Source organism: Pleuronectes platessa, chromosome 20, assembly GCF_947347685.1.
Source record: "Pleuronectes platessa chromosome 20, fPlePla1.1, whole genome shotgun sequence".
NCBI classification, from domain to species: domain Eukaryota; kingdom Metazoa; phylum Chordata; class Actinopteri; order Pleuronectiformes; family Pleuronectidae; genus Pleuronectes; species Pleuronectes platessa.
This window is the reverse complement of record NC_070645.1, coordinates 14,122,112-14,144,070: the sequence shown is the minus strand read 5'-3', so window position 1 is coordinate 14,144,070 and position 21,959 is coordinate 14,122,112. Positions and strand designations below refer to the sequence as shown.

At 41.7% G+C, this 21,959-nt stretch overlaps 1 protein-coding gene across 1 annotated transcript in view; it reads right to left on the bottom strand.

Moving 5' to 3' along the window:
- LOC128426182 (uncharacterized) overlaps positions 1–20,097 on the bottom strand; it is a 62,747-nt gene extending 42,650 nt beyond the window's left edge. Inside the window, exons 1-3 of the mRNA XM_053413052.1 lie at positions 19,792–20,097; positions 19,376–19,468; positions 17,416–17,597 (exon numbers count right to left, since the gene is read on the bottom strand). Coding sequence (XP_053269027.1) covers positions 17,416–17,597; positions 19,376–19,443 — 250 coding nt within the window. The 5' untranslated portion in view covers positions 19,444–19,468; positions 19,792–20,097. The remainder of the gene's footprint in view (positions 1–17,415; positions 17,598–19,375; positions 19,469–19,791) is intronic.
- Positions 20,098–21,959: the final 1,862 nt, after the last annotated feature.

Genomic DNA, 21,959 nt, shown 5'->3' with positions numbered 1-21,959 from the left:
AGATTAATGCCAATCATGTCAGTTGAATTTACCCAAACAGTATTCATCATCTTCATTGCCAAGGTCTGCTTGTCTATGGCAGTCAGCCTTGCCTGTTATTGGATCACATGTTGTTGCGATAAACAGTGACTGACTTATTGATATACAATCATAACTGTGGCAGGTTTAGCCTAATTTTATAACAATTCAAAAACAGTGGGTGACTGGCTTTTAGATTGACTAATAAGGACACACTATATCAAATAATATGGTGGATTGAGGTTGCTGGAGTTAAACCAATAAATTCGGATCCTCCAAGAAATCCTGCAAAGGGATGTTTTAGGTGTTTTTTAGTCCATTTGTGCACTGTTTCTTACATTTCCTTAAATGTATGCTCATCTATTTTTAGTTTTAGAGAAGGTTTTAAAAGAAACCAAGAGTTTAACACTTTATACACGGAGTCTTATCTCTCTTACTGTAGCCTCGCACACAATTCAAAACCAGTTTGAGAAATCGAAAGCTTGCATCTGTTCTTATGTCTGGAAAATCACTCAACTCCACTTTTAAAGGTTCATTTGTTGCACAGAAGGGTACCACGAAGTCCAAATGTGTAGATTTACTATATGCCTGGACACACAAACCTGATCGATTTCATACATTGTAACCTGTGCCCAAGCTGTTTAATCACAGTTGACGTTTGGACATGTACTCTGCACAGAGTGGACAATAATTCTTTATACGCAGGAATGAGATTTTCCAGCTCATCAAATCTCAGTTTGTGTATTTTGTCATGACATCACCAGCAGGGGAGGGGAGGCCACAAAACAGCCTCAATATGGCCTGGAAATTGACTGAGAGTTTGGCCGGGGAAAGGTTGCATGAGAAGGAGAAGGACTTGAAGTAGCGGGGAGGAGCGGCCTGCCAAGAGAAAAGGATCAGGCCTGAAGGCTTTTGGCAGGTGTTTTGTTTCTGCTATCCATCCAGCTGCTGACTAAAAACATGGGAAGTGTTACATGAGGATCTATCAGCTGTACCGACAGGCTGTAACCTCTGTAATCTTCTGCTTCTACAAATTTTCACAGAATGACAGCAACTTGTTTTTTTGGTAAGTAAGACTTATTAGAGAAAGCTGGACAGGATCTTTTGTCTGTGTCACTTTGGGACCCTAGAGTTAGGTGCAATTTCAGCCTGAGAGTCTTTGCCATAGATAGCGCCGACCCGAAACAAATCTTCAAACAACTTAATGAACAGTTTGAACAGTAGTAATATTTCCATTTAGAGTTAAGCACTGTGCAAAAGCCCTGAAACATTTGACTGAAGACTGAACAAAAAGAAAAAGAGTCAAACATTTGCAGTATTTCAACAAAATGACTGAGATCATATTTCTGGAAAATCTGAATCATAGTTAATTGTCCACCACAGCAGCTTTAGTCTCATCAGAGACCACGTGGCTCTGCCAATTAGGTCAAGCCTCTGAGTTTTCTACATGAGTTGGCCCATCTGACATTTTAATAAAGATGCTTCTCCAATGATGGATGAATGCAGACTTGGCATTGTGATGGCGGTATGAATTATGCAACAAGCCTTTTCTCTTTCTATTTAATGTCTCCTTTCTGCCCTGCAGGCAACATCCACTTCATGTTAAAAATCATTCAGGGCAGGGACACATAAATGAGCCCGGTTAGTAAAGCAAAGTAAGAAAAATAAAGAATCAGTACAAAGGTTACAGAATGAAAAGTGAGTGTGAGAGAGAGAGTATATGCAGGCTAAACCCATGTCAGCATGGAGTCGAGTTGAGGCTGTCCAGGCCTCAAGGCCAAGGAGTGGTGCCACCACTCGAGAGGAAGGATTAAATCGAAGATTAAACGGCTCAGAGATGGCAAAACAAAGTCAGAAAAAAAACCCACAATGAATACAATGAAAAGACGTGATGGATAATGAAAGACGTGGCTGAATGGTAAAAGCATAGCATGAATAATGTAAGAAGAATTTTAAAACCATGAGAGAAAAGGTGGCCTCTGTGCGAGTGGAAAAAGGGAATCACAGGCAATTTGACAGCTGCTCCCACAAATCCAGGAGCTGGGGAAAAATGAACAACAAAACTCATACAGTCACAACATCCACACATCTCACCGACTCAACTGCATCCACCACTCAAACTGATGCCATTTATATTGATATTCCTGTACCCAGCCCTGCACAGAGGAAAGGTAAGACAATGATAGGAGGCAAGAGGACACAGCGAGTAGAAACACCACCCTTGTAAGGTCAAGAGACCCCAGAAGAACTTGACACCATAACAGCCATAAAATGATTGTAAACCTTAAGAGTTTGATGCAGATGAATTGAGAAGATTTATGGTCTGTCTTGCCCCTCAGATTCGTCAGGCTTTAGGTCTGATTACTTATATTAACTTGATATTACTTCTACATGAGTCTTTTTCTATAGATGTACAGGCAGAATTGTCGGAGGAGAAGGGATGCCATTGTGCATAAAAGAACCATTTGACGTAAGCAATGATAATGGACCAGATTTATGTGTCAGATGTTAGAATGAGCCCCAGGAAACCCAGTGAAAGTGATTGAGATGAGCAGTTGGTGAAATTGTATTGTTTTTCCTCTCCTAAAAAAGTGTTATACTTGACTTAGCCCACATTTGGAGGTGGTCTAGGATGCATGTGCCCACATTCTCTCAGCTGTTTTGACAAATGCATGGACCACACTTACTGAAGGACACATCAGCTCATCTGACCTCCTCTGACCTGCTTCTGTTTCATAATGAACTGAAAGCATTTTCACAGTTGTCAGTGTTTCCCATACTTTGATTTATTCGTGGCGATCGCCGCAGTAACAACATGATTTTACTGTAGAGAATTGATTCGCTGAATTCCTCCTGAATAATCTGTATTGATTCACAACAAAATCATAATTTAACTCAAGGGAGTACGCCCTTTTGCATTTATTTGGTTCAGTGTTTTTTGTGGCTAATTCTCTTAAGTTGTTTTCCACAAGAAGCTACAAATAACTCTTTGGTTTATGCCGACATGAAAGACAAAGGATTCAAATATGAACAGATGGTATAGATGAGCTGTTAGCCTTTAAAGGGATCCAACAGCAGCATCAGCTCAAGCGAGACACACTGACAGATGCAGGGAAACAATCAGTATTTGCTGCTTCTGTGTGTGCATGAGAGTGGGTATTTATAAAGCTATCACCACATTATCATGCCTGAGACATGTGAGCGGGTGCGGCATCTTCATCCTTAACTTGCTTAGGACATATTGAGGTCATTTTCCCCGGGTTTACACAACATTGCGTGAGAAGGGAAGGGTATCCGGTGGATCCAATTGCCCTCTGTGAGGGCGGTAGCGCCTCCATGAATGTGGCCTTTGAGTGGCGAGAGGCCAGTAGACAGCCAGACAGCCTGTACTTACTGTATCTGGGAAATAGGCCTGATGCGACTTCAAACAGCCACAATGATGTTATTATGGTGCTCCCCCTCCTCCTCCTCATCCTCCCCCAAGCCTGTTTCTCTCTCTCTCCCTCTCTCTCTCTTTCTTTCTTTCTCTCTCTCTTCTTTCTGAGAACTCGTTGCTCATGAGTCACAAGGAAGGAGTCTCTAGTGATCTGTTGTTTACCCTTAATTTGAGTCATGGTAGGGCTTTGACCAATCACTGCTTGAATTTCACTTTAAATTGGCTGAGACGTTTTATTTTGTTATTGTCGCCTTTAAAACAGATTGATGATGAATTATCCAAAAGCTATAATTGAAGGTTTATTTGTTGCCTTTTCTTGCAGAAAGTGCTTTTTCAACATCCCTTTAATTTGGTGAGCAGGGAAATTGGGTGGTTTTGGGGGACAATGAGGAAATACCTGGGGGAGGTTTTTAAGTAAAAGAGGATCATTTTGTGGGGTGTAATGGGCCCAACCAAAAGTCCATGAAGCAATAAGCAATGGACTAATATAACTTTTGAAATGATAACCCTACACTGACTCGGCTTTTCACTCTGAGCAAAAAATGCACTTCTCACTCCCTGAGTCTGAACTGGGTTATCCATATCTTTAAGCCAAGATTTGCAGGTTCTTTTCTGCAGAAAATCAAATAAGGCCTCCTGGCAAACATTTGACAGGCAATAATGTGTGAGAGGTAACAAAGTTCAACATCATTTTAAGCAAACCCAAAGTTTCCACAATGTGATGGAATGGCAGAGAAAGAATATATGGGTAAACAGCTCCTTTTGAAATGGTATCAAACAGATAAAATGACGCAGGTGGCAGGCAGCAACGGACGACGGAGTGGATGTGACTCAGCTTTGATTTTGGAGCTATATTTACACAAGCTTTCAACGTTGGTGAAAACTGTCAGGTCTACATCTTCTCCGTGTGAGAAACCTGCAGGGCTGGGCTAACTTTTCAAACTGAGAAACTTGGTCACATTTAGGAAAGACAAATTTTTTCACACAAAATTTAATATGTGAAAATACTATCGTTTTTGTATTAAAACTGCACAACAGTTACGTAAACTGTGATTCTGTTTGAAGTATGTGCTTTACAGTTCAAGGGCTTAATCTTGGAAAGTTTTGTATTCCTTGTTGTACAGTCACTGCAAAAACATGCCAGCACTCCCTTTAATCGCCCTGTACTCGAGCTAATTGTTATCCCGGACCCGCACTGTAAAAAGCCTGTGCACATGTGAATCTGGAGACAAAGCCAGGCAAAGCAGCGGGGCCCTTATAGGTCAAGAACCGCTGCATCGGAAAATCAAATGTGATTACAAATTATGGGAGGGGTGTATGAAAAATAAGCATGGTTGGAAGTGACAGATGACACTGTAAGAAAACAAGGATTAGCACTGTGACTGGATAAATGTGGGTATATGTGTGAGTGTGTGTGTGTGCGCGAGTGTGTGTGATGCATATTTAAAACATTTGCAATTTGATGATGAAAACAAACCCTGGCACATTAGCATGGAGAATTCCCCGGCTCCGCACGCAAACTTAGAGCAGGGGAGGGCCCCAGTGTGTGTGTGTGTGTGTGTGTGTGTTGCTGTGGGTGAAGCCGGCAGCTGTTTAAATTCGGTCTAACAGTGCTCTCTCTGCAACATGCCAATTTAAACACGTTCCTCAGGGACAGACACAGAGTCTGACACTTCTCTTCACCACCTCTTTCTGTCATTTTCTCCACATGTCCTTGTTTTCCCTCTTCCTTACCCTGTTTCCTTTTGTTCATATATAGGAATATCTCATGTGTTGCTTATGAGCTGACATTAAATGTGAAGTCAAGCCCATGATATAAGCCATATAGCTCACTTATCTGGCAGCGACGTGGCAGTAGTACCCGATATGATGATCTGACTCTATCTCTTTGCTCCTGTCACGTATCATCTTTAAGAGGTCACGACATTGTGCCTCATGAATAAGTCATCAGCTGCTAGGTCGCTGTAAGGTTTGATGATGCCTTTGGCTTAAATTTTAACAAACTGAAAAACGCAAAGGAACCTCTTTAAAGTTCATATTTAACTAGAAAATGTTGTCTTATTTGCAATTTGAAATATCTGAAATAGACTACAGTGACATTTTAAGTAAGGACTGTGGTAGAGTAGAAAGCAATGGTGGTTAAATCAGATAAACAATAGCTGTGTCCCAATTCAGGGGGTGCATCCTTCAAAGGATGTATTTGAAGACATATTGTGTTTCAGCGGCGTGGCTAGGCTAACACCTTTAGAAGCCTCCTTCAAATGCGGCCGACAAATGGATACTTCCATCCACTAGAAACAAAGGCTGTGGTTGGACGCTTTCCAGCCCAACCTATTCCGGGATTCATTGCAGTTGAGTCACGAACGTATTTAAAACCCACATTAGTGTAATTAACAGCCTTTAAAGGTCCAGTGTGTAAGATTTAGGTGAAAGGGATCTATTGGCAGAAATTGAATATAAAATAATCCTAGGAATGTTTTCACAAGAGTGTTTCATCTAAATTGTAGTAATTGTTGTATTCTTTAGCCCTAGAATGGGCCCTTTATATTTAAACGCTTTATGGAGGCTGCCATGTTTTTTATAGTAGTCCTGACTGGACAAACTGAACACCTTTTGGTTTTCATGACAAGTAGATATCACTAAATTATTCACACTGAACCTTTTAAATAAAGCAGCCCCTTTTAAACAAGATCGAATTAGCTCAATGACCACCACTACCAACTTTAAGGCAGAAAAACACCCTCCTACATTCCATGTTCGTACCTTATACAGATCAGCGAGAATAAAGGCACAACATTCCCGCCTTGAACAAGCTTGTGTGGTGTATAAAAGGAAGAATATCTTTAGCAGGCAAAACAACAGCTAAACTCAAGAAAGGACTGTAACTTTTAAAAATAGCTTTCTTCTCCTTTATTATTCATTCACTACATGTTTTAGTGTTTTCTTTTTTTTGCAACTCAAAAAGCCTCAGAGAGCTTTTACCATGAACTCCCCCCAGTGGGCCTTTAATGCTGATGGTGTCCGTGAAAACCTCCAGTGAGGGCAAATGATCCAGTATGGAGTCACACACATGCACTCATGTCCGCACACACACATGCCTCCAGTAGAATTAAATGGTATCAAGGCCTAAATAAAGGAAACACTGTAAAATGAGTGTCTTGCGTCAACCGTGTTTCACCCGGCATTTTTGTGTGTGTGGTTGGTGGTGCAAAATCATCGAACCCATTGGAGGTTTTCTGATTGACTTTAACAATGTGATGAAATCTGAAGCCAGGTTGACACAACAGGGATTCAACATGAAATACCTAGCCCCTGCTCATCATTTTGTTTTACAGTGCATACAAACACACACACATGCACACAAACACACACATCCAGAATAAATCCCAGTAAGCACTGGGGCTCCGTCGTGGCTCTGTTTACTGTTGAACACTTAAGATATACCTTCCTTTCTCCTGGCTAACAACTAACGCCTGGGGGACTGAAGGTATGAGCCAAGCACAAGTCACGCAACTTCCTCTCGCTCTCTCTCTTTCCCTCTCCCTGCATGGCCCTTGTCCCCCCCCCACACACACACACACACACTTTCCAGCCTTCATACCTGACTGCCTGGCTTGAGACATTTGGCCCTGCAGAGCTTTCCCTCTTAAACAATGTGCCTGGACGCTGTCAAGTCAAAGACTATTGCGCAGCTGTTTACTGATGTTCACCTTCACCTTGTCTCTCATTGCAGCGCCCGAGTGAGCGTGCTTCGTGTGTGCTTTGTGTGTGCTTCGTGTGTCATTTGTGTGTGTGTGTGTGTGTGTGTGTGTGTTAGTGTGTGTGCGAGAGGAACATTTGTCCTTACCGCTAGCTGTACCCTCTGCTTACGTCTCTCCCCACCCTAAAAATATTTTGTCAGGCTCACTCATTCGAGTATAATTCAGCAGAGAGCAGGAGTTCACTCAGAGTTCAGGCTGCTCCTGATGCACCGAGCGCAGCAAAGGCCTGCCAGCCAATAAAAAAATAAAAGCCACGCAAAAAACCTTTTTAAACACCCCCTTGTATTACAGTTTTTGTTGTCTTTAATTAGTTCTTGTTATTAATTGGCCCGTTCTGACTGAAACAAACGCTTTTTACAGCAGCAGTAATTGGTTTTAATATGGGAGAACTTATGTACGGTGAATTTACTTTTTGGCAAACCTCATCTGAAATTGAAAAAAACGGAGCCCAAAGCTTCTTCAAATAACCCTAACTTCATATGACATGATCTCATGAACTATTTTTACTCAGGCGGGTAACGTGCTCCTGTTTTCCCATATCAAATGCTGATGAAAGGGGACCTCATCTGGCTGACGGTAGTTAGTGTATCGAGCTGTATCGGGTCAGATGCCACCTTTGGTTAGTGATCTTTCCAACCGCCTGGAAACATATCGATTTACATTAGAGAACAACAGCAGGGTCCGGGTCCAGCCACTGTAGTACACCCAAGCATGCTTCAATTAAGTTAAATTGAGGTGACAGGCAAAACAAACGGTCTGAAGCACAGTGTATTGTATTGTATTGTATTGTATTCAGACACGACCTAATGACATGTGCTGGTGGTGATCATGCCATGACAGTAACCTTGTTGAGAAAAAGAACATGGTCAGAATTGTTACCAGTTACCCTTCATTCCATCACTCAGGTATCTGTACATTTAGAGCACCTCTCTGTTGCAATGTTAGTGTAAGTGTCCAGAATCATGATGCATTCGGCTGAGGTTCCTAAATGGAAATAAAGTCAGACAAAATGTGGAGAGACAGCTGTGACAGTTTTTTAGATTAAGGTGGTTTCTTCCCCTCACACCCACTTCACTGGTTAGTGGTTTGTCTTGGTAAGATGTTGGCCAGTATCGTGCCAGAGAAACAGTGTCACGGAGTTCATTCACCAGCCGCTATGAATAGCGGCTCCATTCGCTTGGTTTAGCCATCAACAGATCGCATTACTGACACCGCTGAGCTTTTTATGCTGGTGGCCATGTTAAATTGGTTGTGCAGTAGCTAATAGGGCCTGGGTGTTCACCGAGAGGAAACTGGTCACCATTTGAGCCAGGATGACGGTTCTCGGGAGTGAATCTATGTCATACCATCAGTCAGCTGATTGTGATTTGTGTCTAAGCTATGCAAAAGGACAATAGAGGTACACAAACAGGGCAAGCTTGCCAACAATAAATATTATTCTTTGATTCCACTTATTTTTTATTTACATTGTCTTACAATTTCCAAACAATTTATAAGACATTTTCTTTGTTGCATTCCTGCACTGTTGCTAAATGAATTCAGTTTTCTCAAAATCACTGATCCCACAACAATTGTTCTAAAACAAAACTCAGGACGCTGTTCCTGCGCAGAAGAGCCTCCAGCACACCAAAACAAATGAAGAAATTACTGTTCCGAGCCCTAATGAGTTATCAAATGGGTTTTCAACATGTGGCTTTGGGCAGGAATAAATCTGTAAGCTATATTGCATGTTTAAATGGAGATAAACAAAGTCTATTTGTTTGTTGTGTGTATGTGTATGTGGGTAGGGAGGGGGTGAATATAAATTGGCAATGTGAAATTATTTAATCTCAGCCAAAAGGGGTGTAGTTTGGGGTTCAGCGTGGTTAGAGTGACGTTCTTGTAAAATAGCACACTGAAAACCACGAGCAGAACAAATGTTTGTAATAAGAAATATGACTGCCAAGAACATCATCGTTCAATAACTGTAGGTTAAAACAGACTCGAGATCAGAGAGGGGATGTACAATTTCTAATTGATATTACAAAATATGTAAAACAACAGCTGGGATTTGTCAGCATGTTTGTAGCATCACTGCGTGCTTTAACTGCTTCCATAATATAATCATCATCTTAATCTCCAGGGGACTTAGTGCTTGTTGCTTCTTTCCTCGTCCCACTGTGCTTCTCCTGCTCAGGCAGAGCAGCGTGCTAGGCGGTAGCTGTGACAATAATTACACAAGACAGCTTCCAACAATAGTGTTGGGCCAACAAAGGCTTCTGCTCCCTCTGCATGAGTCCTGGCTGTCTATTCACACTCACTCAAACTCAAACACACACTCTACCCGTCTGTTCACACACACACACTTGCAGATAAACACACCTCCCATTGCCGCGCAGCCGCCACTAGCTGTTACAGTTAGCGTCGAAGGGGGCCCCCCTCGGCACTGATTTGAGTAATTCACTTATGGCCTTTTGTGATCCCAGGGGGCTCCACTGGTCCCCCAGGCCAACAGAGTCCAACTCCACTCAAGCGAGTTCAGTGTCTGTGGCACGAGAGGCCAGGCGGGGACAAAGCCAGTGTCATGCCTTTGATTCAAGCAACTAATGAGTTAGCTGTGAGGATCCTAAATGCATAAGGCGGCTTCTCCATTCACAGTACTCGACACATACAAGGGATTAGCATGGCTGGCCTGTCGCGCTAGTTAACAGCTATTGTGTTGATGATTATTGCAGAGGGGGCAAACACACATGCAAGAGGGTGGGAGAGTGAGCCGACATGCAACTAATGCCGTTTTTGGCATGAAATCATAGGGATGGTAATAGTTGTGTTTGCTGCAACCAAGTAAATATATTACCATTTGAACTGCAAATATGCATGGAGCTAACACTAGAGTACAAATCAATAGCTTCACATTCAGCAGAAACCGACTCATCAAACCTTATCCAACCATTTTACCGGTGTCTGGGTTGAACTTTTGCCAAAATTATCAAAATGTTTTTTCACCCAAACCCAAAGGAAAGGAATGATTAAACCCTGAGCCCTGGCATTAAGTTTGTCATAGCAGTGAGAACACATCACCATTTGCCCTAGAAACATATAAATCGGCCATACATCTACCTCTATGTGTAGAGCTTGTAGCACAAAATCACAGACATTGCATGTGGAGGAAAAGAGGAAGGAGAAAAGCCTGAGCAGTGGCATTTAGCCTGGTCACGCACTCTCCATGTAACACATGGAGACGAGAGGTGATTTTCTTTCAAAGAGGTCAGCGAAACAAACAGAAGGGCAGAGCCCCATCGAGAGGAAGAAGGAGAAGAGGAGGAGGACGAGAAGGACGAGGAGACAGGGACATAAATAACATGGTCAAACTGTGTTTTAGAATAAAGAATAAACAGAGAGTTATCAAGAGAGGTGACAGAAATGGTGTGACAGGGTTGTCTGTGAGTCCATTTCACAATAAGACTCATAAAAGCAAATTGGGATGATGCTTTTAATCAAAACACAAAAGTTAAAACTAACACTTGTAACTGTTTTACAAGGGTAATATGACGGGTCTCATATGAAGAACCGTACAAGAATACTAAGAACCAGAGTAGATACAGTGGGATGTCCTCAGAATGGACTGCAGAACTGCAAACCAAGGACTGCCCTAAAACAACACAGAGAAAACACAAGCCCAAAGCAGCATGTCGGCGAACTGTGATGGTAGAGCTGAGTGAGAAAGGTCTGACACGGGGAGAAGCCCAACACGAAGTCCAGGATGGGTCCATATGGAAGCAGATCATCCATGCGTTATGTTCAAAGGATGGAGAGGACAAAGAAATACTAAAATAATAAGTGATGTGTGTTGCATCACCAAAATTGATGAGACGATACATGAAAATTACTAATGTCACTCAGTCTGTTCAGTTTTTGACGCTAACCATTACCTTTTTATTGCTCTTCAAAAGTCTGGTAACAGCTCAGGGTAAACACGGGATTTCGTGCCACCAACAGAAGTGCAGCTCTGGCCAGTCAGCTTATATCTATCTTCAGGCTTGTTGTGACATATGACATTTAACTGATATGATGGGCTGAAGGGTGGAATTCCTTGCATCCCTTCGAGCTTGCATGCACTGTGTGCTGTGAGGCCTCAGATGTGCAATCGTCAGGTGTGAATGAAGCATCAAGAAATCAGCGTGTGAGCATTGATTCACAGCTCGTCGAGTTGATACAAATTACCCATGAAGTTTAACTGATTCCAAGTGATTCCTAGCCCCCTCTGTGACAGGGTCAAACAACAGGGGCGCAAGAAAAGGTCTAAGGGTTTGACCTTCGCTTTGTTTGAGTGTTCACTTCAAAAAAGCTTACGACAGATGTGACAAATGGGTTAATGAGCTGTGCAGCCAAGTACCTATTATGGGAGCCTATAATAGTAGAATCCTTCATCCATCCCTTATCTATACTTATCCTTTGAGGGTTGCAGGGGAACTGGACTGATCCTCACTGACAATGGGCAAGAGAAGGGCTACACCCTCGACTGGTCACCAGCGTATCGCTGGGCTGACATACAGAGACAAACAATCATTCACACTCTCATTCACACAATTTGGAGTCTCCAATTAACCTAATCCTCTTCTGCGTGTCTTTGTGACACTATGGGAGGAGGCTAGAGTACTTGGAGAAATCCCATGCTGTCATGGGAAGATCATGCAAACTCCACACAAAAATATGGGATTCAAACCTTGAACGTTCTTACTATTAGGTGACGGTACTAACCACCGTGCAACCATGCTGACCACTAGGTTCCTCCACCAACCCAAATTATCCTGATTCTCAGAAGTCTGATTGAAGCTGTACCTGAGCACAGCTGTGCTTTGAGGTAACTGCTTATGTCAGCATGCTAACACTGAGCTAACAAAGAAAGATTGATGAGTTTAGGAAGATGACAAACATACATGTGTACTAGCAAAGGCTTCATTGAGTCATGGACAAAGTAAACAAGCTGCTAATTCAATCACACTTTGAATAAGAATGTGAATAATGTGGGGGTCGTAGTGTATGGTTCACCTTCAATTTCAATAGCTCAGATATTTTACTTCAAGTGACCATGTCTTGACCATTCTGTTGCTATGCCTTGTCACTTCATTTATAGTCTGTGCAGCCCGCTGATTTGTCTTGGCCTCTGCCCGAGTGTCTCGTCTGCATTTGGGTTGTAGAGTTTAGGGTGAGGAAAAAGTCCAGGGTCAACAAGAGTTTAGTAAACACAAAGACCATCTATAATCTGACCTGAGCACATTTTCACCCTGCGCAAAGACTCCATTCAGGAACAGCTATCCCACTGCAGCACTTCCCTCTTTGGGAAATTAAATGGTCTGCACTTGTGTTGACTCGATTGGATACAGATTTGACATGAAAAAGATTAACCCACAAATAGTGGTGAAAGGGGGCTTACATCCATGAAATTATCTTAAATTTGTAGATGTGAGAATTAGGACCTAGACTGATGGTTCTCTCTTGTTCTCCCCTTCCTCTCTTGGTTACAAAATCACCTCCTGTCTGTCGGCTGACGTCACAAGTGGCATTTGCGTGGTGCGGGTCTTCCTGTGGCCTTTCTCTTCCTCTTTTGCTACAGCTCACCCAGTATTTAGAAATAGACAGACAGTAAACATCCTGAAAGTGGTGCGAACACATTCAGAGATATGGTTGCTGTATGGATTTTGTATTTATTTATATAGTTTATCAAACTTGGCAGAGATTGGTACACTTGCACTTGAATCTCTCATCACATCTGTGTGTGTCTGTATGTGTGTTCCCATTCCCTGTCAACACACCGACTGGTCTGACAGCTATGAGGGAAGGTGGGGCCATAATTGAGGACTTGTAGACACACACACACACACACACACACACTTATAAATGCACCCCGCTGTGATGTGGATACACTTACACCACAGGCATTTATATTTGGGCATGAGATTTGTTTTGGTGGTAATTTGCAACTCAGCTTCTGCATAATTAAACATAAATATATTTTTATGAAGTATGATAGCGGGTAAAACTAATAAATACATGAATAAGTAATTTTACAATCCCTTGAAATGAGCAACAGTAAGGAAAGAAGTGTTCAAACAGCTGTGAGAACAAGAAAATGGAAAAAAAGTGGGCTTCTTGTAAAATGTGACACCTATGGATGATTTTAATCGATTGAGGTGTTAAATACCACTGAAGGTTGATGCTGGTCACAGATCATAAAAACAAGCCTCTGTAAGCTTTTTTCCAGTGTTGCTCTGGTTGTTAAACTTGCCTGAAATCCACCAATCAACTTTAAATGAAGTTTCCTCAGGCATGTCCCTGTACTTTGGGCAGATGCTTCGAAAAGATAGAGCAGAAGAAGATAGAAAACTATATGAATTAAATGCATGAATACTTAATAAAAACATGCAAAGAAGTGGTTAAAAGATAGACAAAACCAAGTCAGTGTGCAGCTGGTATGCTAGAGGAGGTGAAGGAAAGACTTCTAATATCTGATCCCAAGAGTGAAGATGAGTACGGTGAGAGAGGGGAGAGAGACAGACATGGTGCAATGAGAAATACATATGGATTAATGGGGTGTTATGTGAATCTGATCTCAGCACCACGCGGGTCAAGACCTGAGACTGTGACAGATGTCGTCAAACTAAGCTTCTGTCCCACCTCATCAAAGAACCAGAGCGCATGCTGTCAAAATAGCCACCATGGCATGTAGACTGCAAAACACACACTCTCGCAAAAACGCAGGTGCCAACATTCAAATCTAAAAGCTACCTTGCTCAGGGGCACGACGTAAGTAGTATTTTTTAAGGAAAAGAATCGCCAGATTTGGACCAGTGGTGGTCAAAAGTTTACATGTTTTACAACTTTTATTAGGAAAAATGGGTTTCAACCTTACAGACAAACAAAAATAAACTAACTATATTGACATACAAATCATGCCAGCAGCTACTTTTAATGCATTACCCCAAATTACATCAACTGTTATCAAGCCCATGGCAGAGCAATACAAGAGCCTTATTTATAGGATGACAGGCCGCACATTAGGAAGGACGTTCCGTCCTTTATTACGTGGTCCCCAGGATCTCGCTCTTAAAACTCCCATCTGATTCTCATCACAAGCTCTGCTGAATTCTCATCTTGTTACAGCCTATTTCAATTTATATTAGTCCAACAGGCCTCAGAGCTACAGCGGATGAGGGGGAAAGGAGGACAGAAAGAAAGGAAACTTAGAAAGGATTAAGACCTCTATCTATTTTGTCTTTTGCAGGTGTTTTATGATACAACATCCTGTCAGCATCTCAGCAATAACACAATTAATAAAAATGAATTAATAAAATGGGCTTTTAATAAAGAAATCCTCTCTAAAAATATGGTTGTAACCTAATTAAAGGTTCTCAACAAAGCAAAATTCTAGTTTTAATAATGAGATTTTTTTAATGCAGTGAAACACGATCAAGCAAATCAGACTTTAAAAGCACGTACATCACCGGAGGAAAAATAAAGGCAACGGGGGCAGAAAGACAAAGGAGGGATAGTTAATCCTCAGGGTAAATATTTAACAAGCTCAGCAATTACAGTGAGGGCAGAGAACTAACATGGAGGGGAAGAGAATTACAGCCTGCTGACTGTCAACACACATGTCCTCATGGACCTATAGGGCTTGGGTATCTGACTAGAAATGCTAAAAATATCGATTCGCTGACCTAAAATAAAAAAAATGTAATCAAAAAGATTGGACTTAAAGTTCCACACAGCCTGTAAGCTATGAAATTATGATTTTGGCTTTGTATTATTAGGATTGTTGTTTGTAGGACTGTTCCCCTTCTGGACGTGTATTCCGTTCTGCAGGCTTCACCTGTGCCTTGAATTACTTAAATGTGATTATATGTATTTCTATTGTTTCCAAATAATTATTGCAGCATACGCACTGAAAGAAAGAGGAAGCAGTTTCTTGTGCTTTTAAGTTTTAAGTCTGCATGTGTTTATGAATTTATCAAAATGTTTATATTTTGTGCATAATTGGGCACTAATGCTGAGTGTTCTGCTAGGTAGGCATGAGGAGTATGATGTTGTATGATGATTAAGTGAATCTCTGTATGTTTGCTTTTTGTCAACACATGCACACAAAAAGCTGAATATATTTGCATGTATTGAATATAGGTGCACATCGTTTACTGTGCTCCACCCATGAGTAGTCACGCAACACAGAGAGGGGGAGTCTCAGGTGCTTCCAAAACCACCTGCCACTCTTGAAACCCTCTCCCACACTGTACACGAGATACCGATAAGTCAATAAACCAGAGTCTTAAAAGGGCAAGGCAGGTGATACAACCCAACCTGAAGCCAAATCCTGTACTCACTTAATCACAACTAACCGAACTGGACATCAGTCTTGACTCAGTAACAACTCCACACAGTCCCCCCCAGTGGACAAACAGGAGAACTCCATCACATACAAGCAGAGAAATCTTCATTCTCCCTGTGAAAAACTGACACCAAATGACACCTCAAGTTTCAGGTTTTCATGGTTTCATGTCATGCTGTCAGGGCATTAGTCACTGAATAGCCCCCTAAAAAAAAAAAAAGAGGAAAAAGAAAGATGATTGTGACTGTTGCTACAAACCACAGGAAGGATGTGCATGTGTACGTGTTGCTCATCTTAGAATAATCTATTTTTACACTTTCAAAGGTTTAAATATCAGTGGGGGAAACTGTAATTGGGAGAGTCAAGTGAGTGGACCGAAGCAAGATGCTTACAGAACCAAATCCCCCCTATGTTCCACTCTAATTAATCCCATTAGTGTAGCATCAAAAGACAGCTAAGCTGGTCACTTCTGCCACTGATAACAAGGCATCCAGCAGAGGCCGAGCGATCAGCTACAAGCTTTGGCATTAATGCATGTTCGCACAGTTCAGAGTGGATCATCCTGAAATATTTACAGACAACTGCCACCTTTGCTGTTCTGACTGCAACTTTGAGGTGACCCATGAACACCGCCAGACAATACACAAGCAATATCATCTCTCTCTCTCTCTCAACAGGTTCTACACACCTTGCAACATTTTTATCAGTTCCAAACACATACACACACACGCCTAAACCGTTTTCATTTTCCAGCTCTTCACTTTTCTGCTCTGACACCCATCATCACTCTTCCCTGAGGCGTGATGTGAGGTCTTTCGCTTTCTCTCTCTGTCTCTCTCTCTCTCTCTCTCTCTTACTCTCTTTCTCTCTCTGCGTGAGCCATTATCCAGGAAAGGCACCTTTAATAAGTCAGATTAGCACATGTACTGCATCTTTGCGTGATGGCTAAGGTAAATGAGCATTTGTGGATACAATAACTGAGTGTTGTGTGTGTGTGTGTGTGTGTGTGTGTGTGTGTTTGTGTATTTGTGATCCTAAAGTTGCATGACTCTAGCCAAACAGGATGCCAGTGGTTGGGTGCCATGCCAAACTGAGGGTAGCGGATGATGGAGATTAACGGTACTGTAAGGATCACGGGTAAAGAAGGTAGAAGAGGAAAGCCATGGAGATGATGATGCAAAACTTTCTCAGCTGGTCAGACCCTCAGAAAAAAGAAAACAGCTTTACATGAGGAATTTCTTCCTGAAGGCAGTGAAGTTCCTAACATGCCTTTTTTACTCATGATACAGACAGAATAAAATCACAGGTTATTCCCATTCATTCTAAGAGATGACCAGAACGTAACGGGCAACTATTATCTGTCCTCTTCTTCTTATCGTTAGATGCATTTTAAATGGATCTAGAGGTCACATGTTATGAACAAGGGTTTGAATCACAGTGTGTGGTGGGAAGTGACTATTTCTGTGGCAATATGATACAAAATGCAGGTTGTTTTCTTAACCTGAAACAAGGATAAAACTCCCTATAAGTTTGTAAATATATTAATCGTATCGTAACTTAAATATCTAATGTAATCAGTGTTTCCTAACATAAATTTACATAGGTTAATGGGTTTTCATGGCCAGGCAGCATATTCAAATTCCCTGTAACATATCTACCATATATTTATCAAAGATAAACCATTTTACTCTATGCCAATTTTCAGACACGGATTTTCTATTATCAACAAAATATCAGTCAAACTGGTATCAACTCAAGGCCAAACACTTTCACATGCATACATGAACCAGACACTCAAGCCCATTCCACAACAAATATCAACTTTTTTACCCCCCTACCTTGGAAGAAACTTTTGACGCGGAGGTAGGAAACTGCGAGGCGCAGCACAGACAGCTTGTCCAGCTTGGAGATGACATCCGGGGGAAACGGCAGCAGGCTGGCCAGCCGGTCCAGCTCGGCGTTCAGCCTGTCCCGGTGCCGCTTGGACGGGTTGGTTTTCTCGCTGCTCGAGGACGGCTTCCTGAGGATGACACAGACAGGAAGGGAGAGAGAGAAAGAGAGGGGTTCAGAGGGCACCGGGGAATGTGTGTGTGTGTGTGTGTGTGTGTGTGTGTGTGTGTGTGTGTTAATCATTAGTCACACATTAAAATAGGCTGCAAACTTTTGCAGTTTTAGCTATATATATATATCAACAAGAAGTAAGACACAGAAAAGATGTTTTACTTCACTTGTTGGAGTCCTTTTTCTGTTAATGGGAACATTCGTGTTTGACAGAGGCCTTTTCATAAAGCGTACAGTCTCCTTGCTATGAGCAGTGATCTAGAAACTGTGGCCAAGACCCTGTATTAATGGGTCTTAACATAGAAACTTCCAAAAATTCTCTTTGTGTACTTTATACAGTGTTCACTGTGTTCCTATATGATTTTTTGATTATTCTAAGGAAATTTTATTCTTTAATGTAATAGTTGTTCGTCATTATTGGGAAACAACAACTGATGAGGTAGGGTAAGCTACCTTGACAACCGGAGACACGTGACCAAATAAACCACATTTCCTTTTGACTCAGCTTTCCCCGATACATCATGCACCACACTGTGCTTCCTCCAAATATCTTTTCTTTTTTTTCATCAGACGCATTTAAATCTTTGTTTCTATGTAAAATATCTATGTTTAATCTTACCCACTCCGGCTATCTCAATCTTCTCAGTGATCCCTGATATTGGTATTGGTAATAAGGTGTTTCGGATACACGGCACTGTCCCTCTCAGTGCCGCAGAGGATGTCCAAGTTAGCTTGGACACAGAGTTGTGTGTATTTTAATATGGAGTACACAGCTTTACCAGCCGAACTCAACATGATCCGCATATGTAATGGTCAGCTCCGATTTCCGCAGCTGAACATTTCTGTCCATCTCAACAGAGACGGAAAACTTTTACGTGAATGCATGGACTTTGTTTCATTGCGATGGCCCAACTAATAATCCTATTTTTACACTTGTTACTATTGAAAAATATCGAAAGGAATAAATGTGAATGTCAAGTTTTAATCAGAGCATTCGGCAAGAGTTTGCTTCACTTGTATGTTCAAAAAGTATGCATAGAGAACCCATCAAATCTTGAATCCATAATTACACAAGTAAACATCAGTGAATGGCACCTAATTATAAGTCACAGTCCTACAACATCCAGTGGCATTAGAGGCAAACTAGAACTCCAAATGCATTTTTTCAGTCCACATACAATAGTGATTTGATGTGGCAAACATTTCCTTTCAGATCGGCAGCGAAGGCGGTGCAAAACATGAAAACTTTATAAATGCCACAGGCCTTGTTAAATTACCACTTCCCTCTTCAAAATCTTATATAACCTACATTCACTATTCATGGCATCAGCTGACAAGTTAGTCCAAAAAAAGAGGACCTCAATTTACCCATAAGTCACCCCCATTTCTACCTATTTGGATATAAATATTGCCAAGGTGACTCGTAAGATGCTTATAATTAATCAACTTTAAATAAGTGGGAATTTATAATGTTACATATATATGCAATCAAATGCTGTGATCATTAGTATTACATCTGTAAACCTGTTATTCAGCACAACATTTCATTCAATTCCAACTGGAGCTCACGCCTTGGTCATCTTCTCTTTAAAAAAGCAATTCATAAGGTCGACACTTGTGTTTTCCATTCAGGTTAAACGATTAGAAAAAAAAGCAACAACAAAATGTGCATCCCTATAAACCACACAACACTGATGTGACAAATATAAAAACCCATTAAAGCATCAGCTCCTTAACTGTTTTTGGACGGGCTTCCTCCTCTTTCTGCCCGCGTACATGCAGTCTCCCGGAGGGATCATGGTCATGCGCTCCGCGGAGGTAACAGGTGCGCTGCGGAGGAGACAGAGGGGACGTTAGGTTCACATGTAAAAGCCATGAGCACTGAAACACGTCCCCACACGTTGCTGAACATTGCAAGTCACACATTGAGGTTAAATATGCAGTTAGCTCATCTTTAAAATGAACTTTAAATCACCTTAATTAATTTGTTTAAATCACACATTTAGATTAAAGAATAACACACCGGTGCAACATCTATTTAACATCTATAACAATGCAAAGACATGCTGGACCCTTAATGAAAAAGCAATGAAATATTATTTGCAATTAAAAAATCAAATCACACCAAAAATAAAGAAATAAAGTCCACTAACCCAATATCAGTGTGGGTGTCAGTTAATTCCAGTATAGTGTTGTTGGCCGCTGAGCCACATTCACTTTAAGTGCAGAAAAAAAAGGGAGAGACGCGTCTCCCACAGGGTGCACCGGCTCGGTAACGCCAAATGATGATAAGTCCAAGGAAATCAAATAAAAGCGCAGTTGTCCTGTGTGCTCCGCTCCGAGCTGATGTTTTCATCAGCTGCGCTCTGCTCGGGGCAGATGTTGGCTGATGCTTTATACCCAATTGAGTCGCCTTCACTTCCTCGCGTTTCAGGTGGCGGATTCCACTGAATGACATGTCGAGCCCTTCGCACGCAACTCTCTGCCTCACAAACACAACAGCGACACACACACACACACACACACACACACATACACACGAGGCTTATGCTGCATTCATGAGCCCCCTGTAAATGGGAGACAGGGACATTTTGAGGGGAGCTTGCTCTGACCTGAGAAAAAGGCACACACCATTGCTCGTGTGAAATTACACATTCACGCAGGCTTCAGATTTCTAAGCGCGAGTTTAAGCAGAGATCTGATATTGCGTCTTGATCTTAAACGTTCAGTGTGTAAGTTTTTGATGAAGGTGATCTATTGGCAGAAATTGAATATAAATTAATCCTAGTGATGTTTTTCCTAGTGTGTGATCTTCTAAATTGTACAAATTGTTGTTTTCTTTAGCCTATGTTTACATACCTTATAATAACATCAGTAGTGGGTCCTCTCTACGGAGGCTGCCATGTTTTGTACAGTTGTCTAAACTGGACATACTAAAAACCTTTTGAGTTTTTATGGTAACAGGTTCTCTTATATGTTTGAAAGTGGAAGTTGAGGTGCATGAGGGCTATTCAGCCGCAACATGAAACTTCACTATTAGATGTCACTTATTTTACACACTGAACCTTTAACACTGTCACCTGTCTGATTTGCAAACTATATTCTTCAAACTTCGAAAATAGGATGTTCACAAGCGTCAATTGATAAATGGCATTGCTTTGCATGAATTCAGACTTTAATGCACTTCAACTTTAGCAAACTATTGGCCTACTCCTACTTATACAGCCGCAATAATAATTTAACTTTCTCCAGAGTCAAAAGAGGGCAATCAGGCAGTTGCTCGGGCCACCCAAGTATTTCCATTCAAAGTTTGTATTGCTACTTTCAACTGTATTTATGTGCCATTTGCGTTCAAATGTGTGTTTCTCTATTGAGCTCCCTTTACGTTTGCATATTTCCGAGGAGTCGTTGAACGCAGCGGGAGACCTCAGAGCACAGCCGCGCGCGGTGAATACACACAGAGTGAGCAGCGCGAGCGGAGGGATCACACGCGAGGGGCAGCGCGCGGATCAGACACCGACCTGCGGGACTCACAGCGAGGCTGCCCGCGGTGGAAGCGGCTCGAGGAGCGTAGCCTGGAGCTGCAGGCGCCCGGTAAAGGAGGAGGAAGGACGGAGGGTGGACGGGACCGTAGCGGACGAAGCGATCAGACAGCGCAGCACATGTTTTTATGTTTAAAACCAAAACAAAAGCATTAATGTGGCGCGGATCTAAATCGAGGCGCTGGACAAAATGTGATTCCGCCGTGAGTGTGACAGGAATAACTGAGCATCTTATATGATCGATACTCATGTGCAGAAATAATATTTGATGGTTTTGAGTTTCTTAATAATTAAAGTGCAAAATCTATACCATTTTATTTTGTTATTACAAGTGTTTTGATCGTCAGGATGAACTGACTGGGCTCAGTTTGAATTATCGTTCGATTAATTGCCAAGCGACAGACGATGCTCAGTGTTTATAAAAGGTGGAGTTATGTGCCCTGAAAAAACTGCAGGACAGTTTAAGCAGATTTCCAACAAAGGAATGCCAATTTAAGTTTATAATTAAAGACACATAGGAAACAAAGACACAGTAGAAAAAAAAGCATCAATTGTACATTTGATCTCGAGGCATATGTGTTTTTTCTTCTGCTGGAGAACTTCCTTGTTTCTTTTCGGTGCTGCTGCTTAGCAGATGCCTGCAGAGATAAATGGACAATACATCGACACTGTAGCTGCAAATACACCGAGCTCTGATATCCGTTTGTGACGCATATGATTCTGGACTGGATGTATGGAGTTGTAAATAAAGGACACACATATTAAATCATATGCTTTAC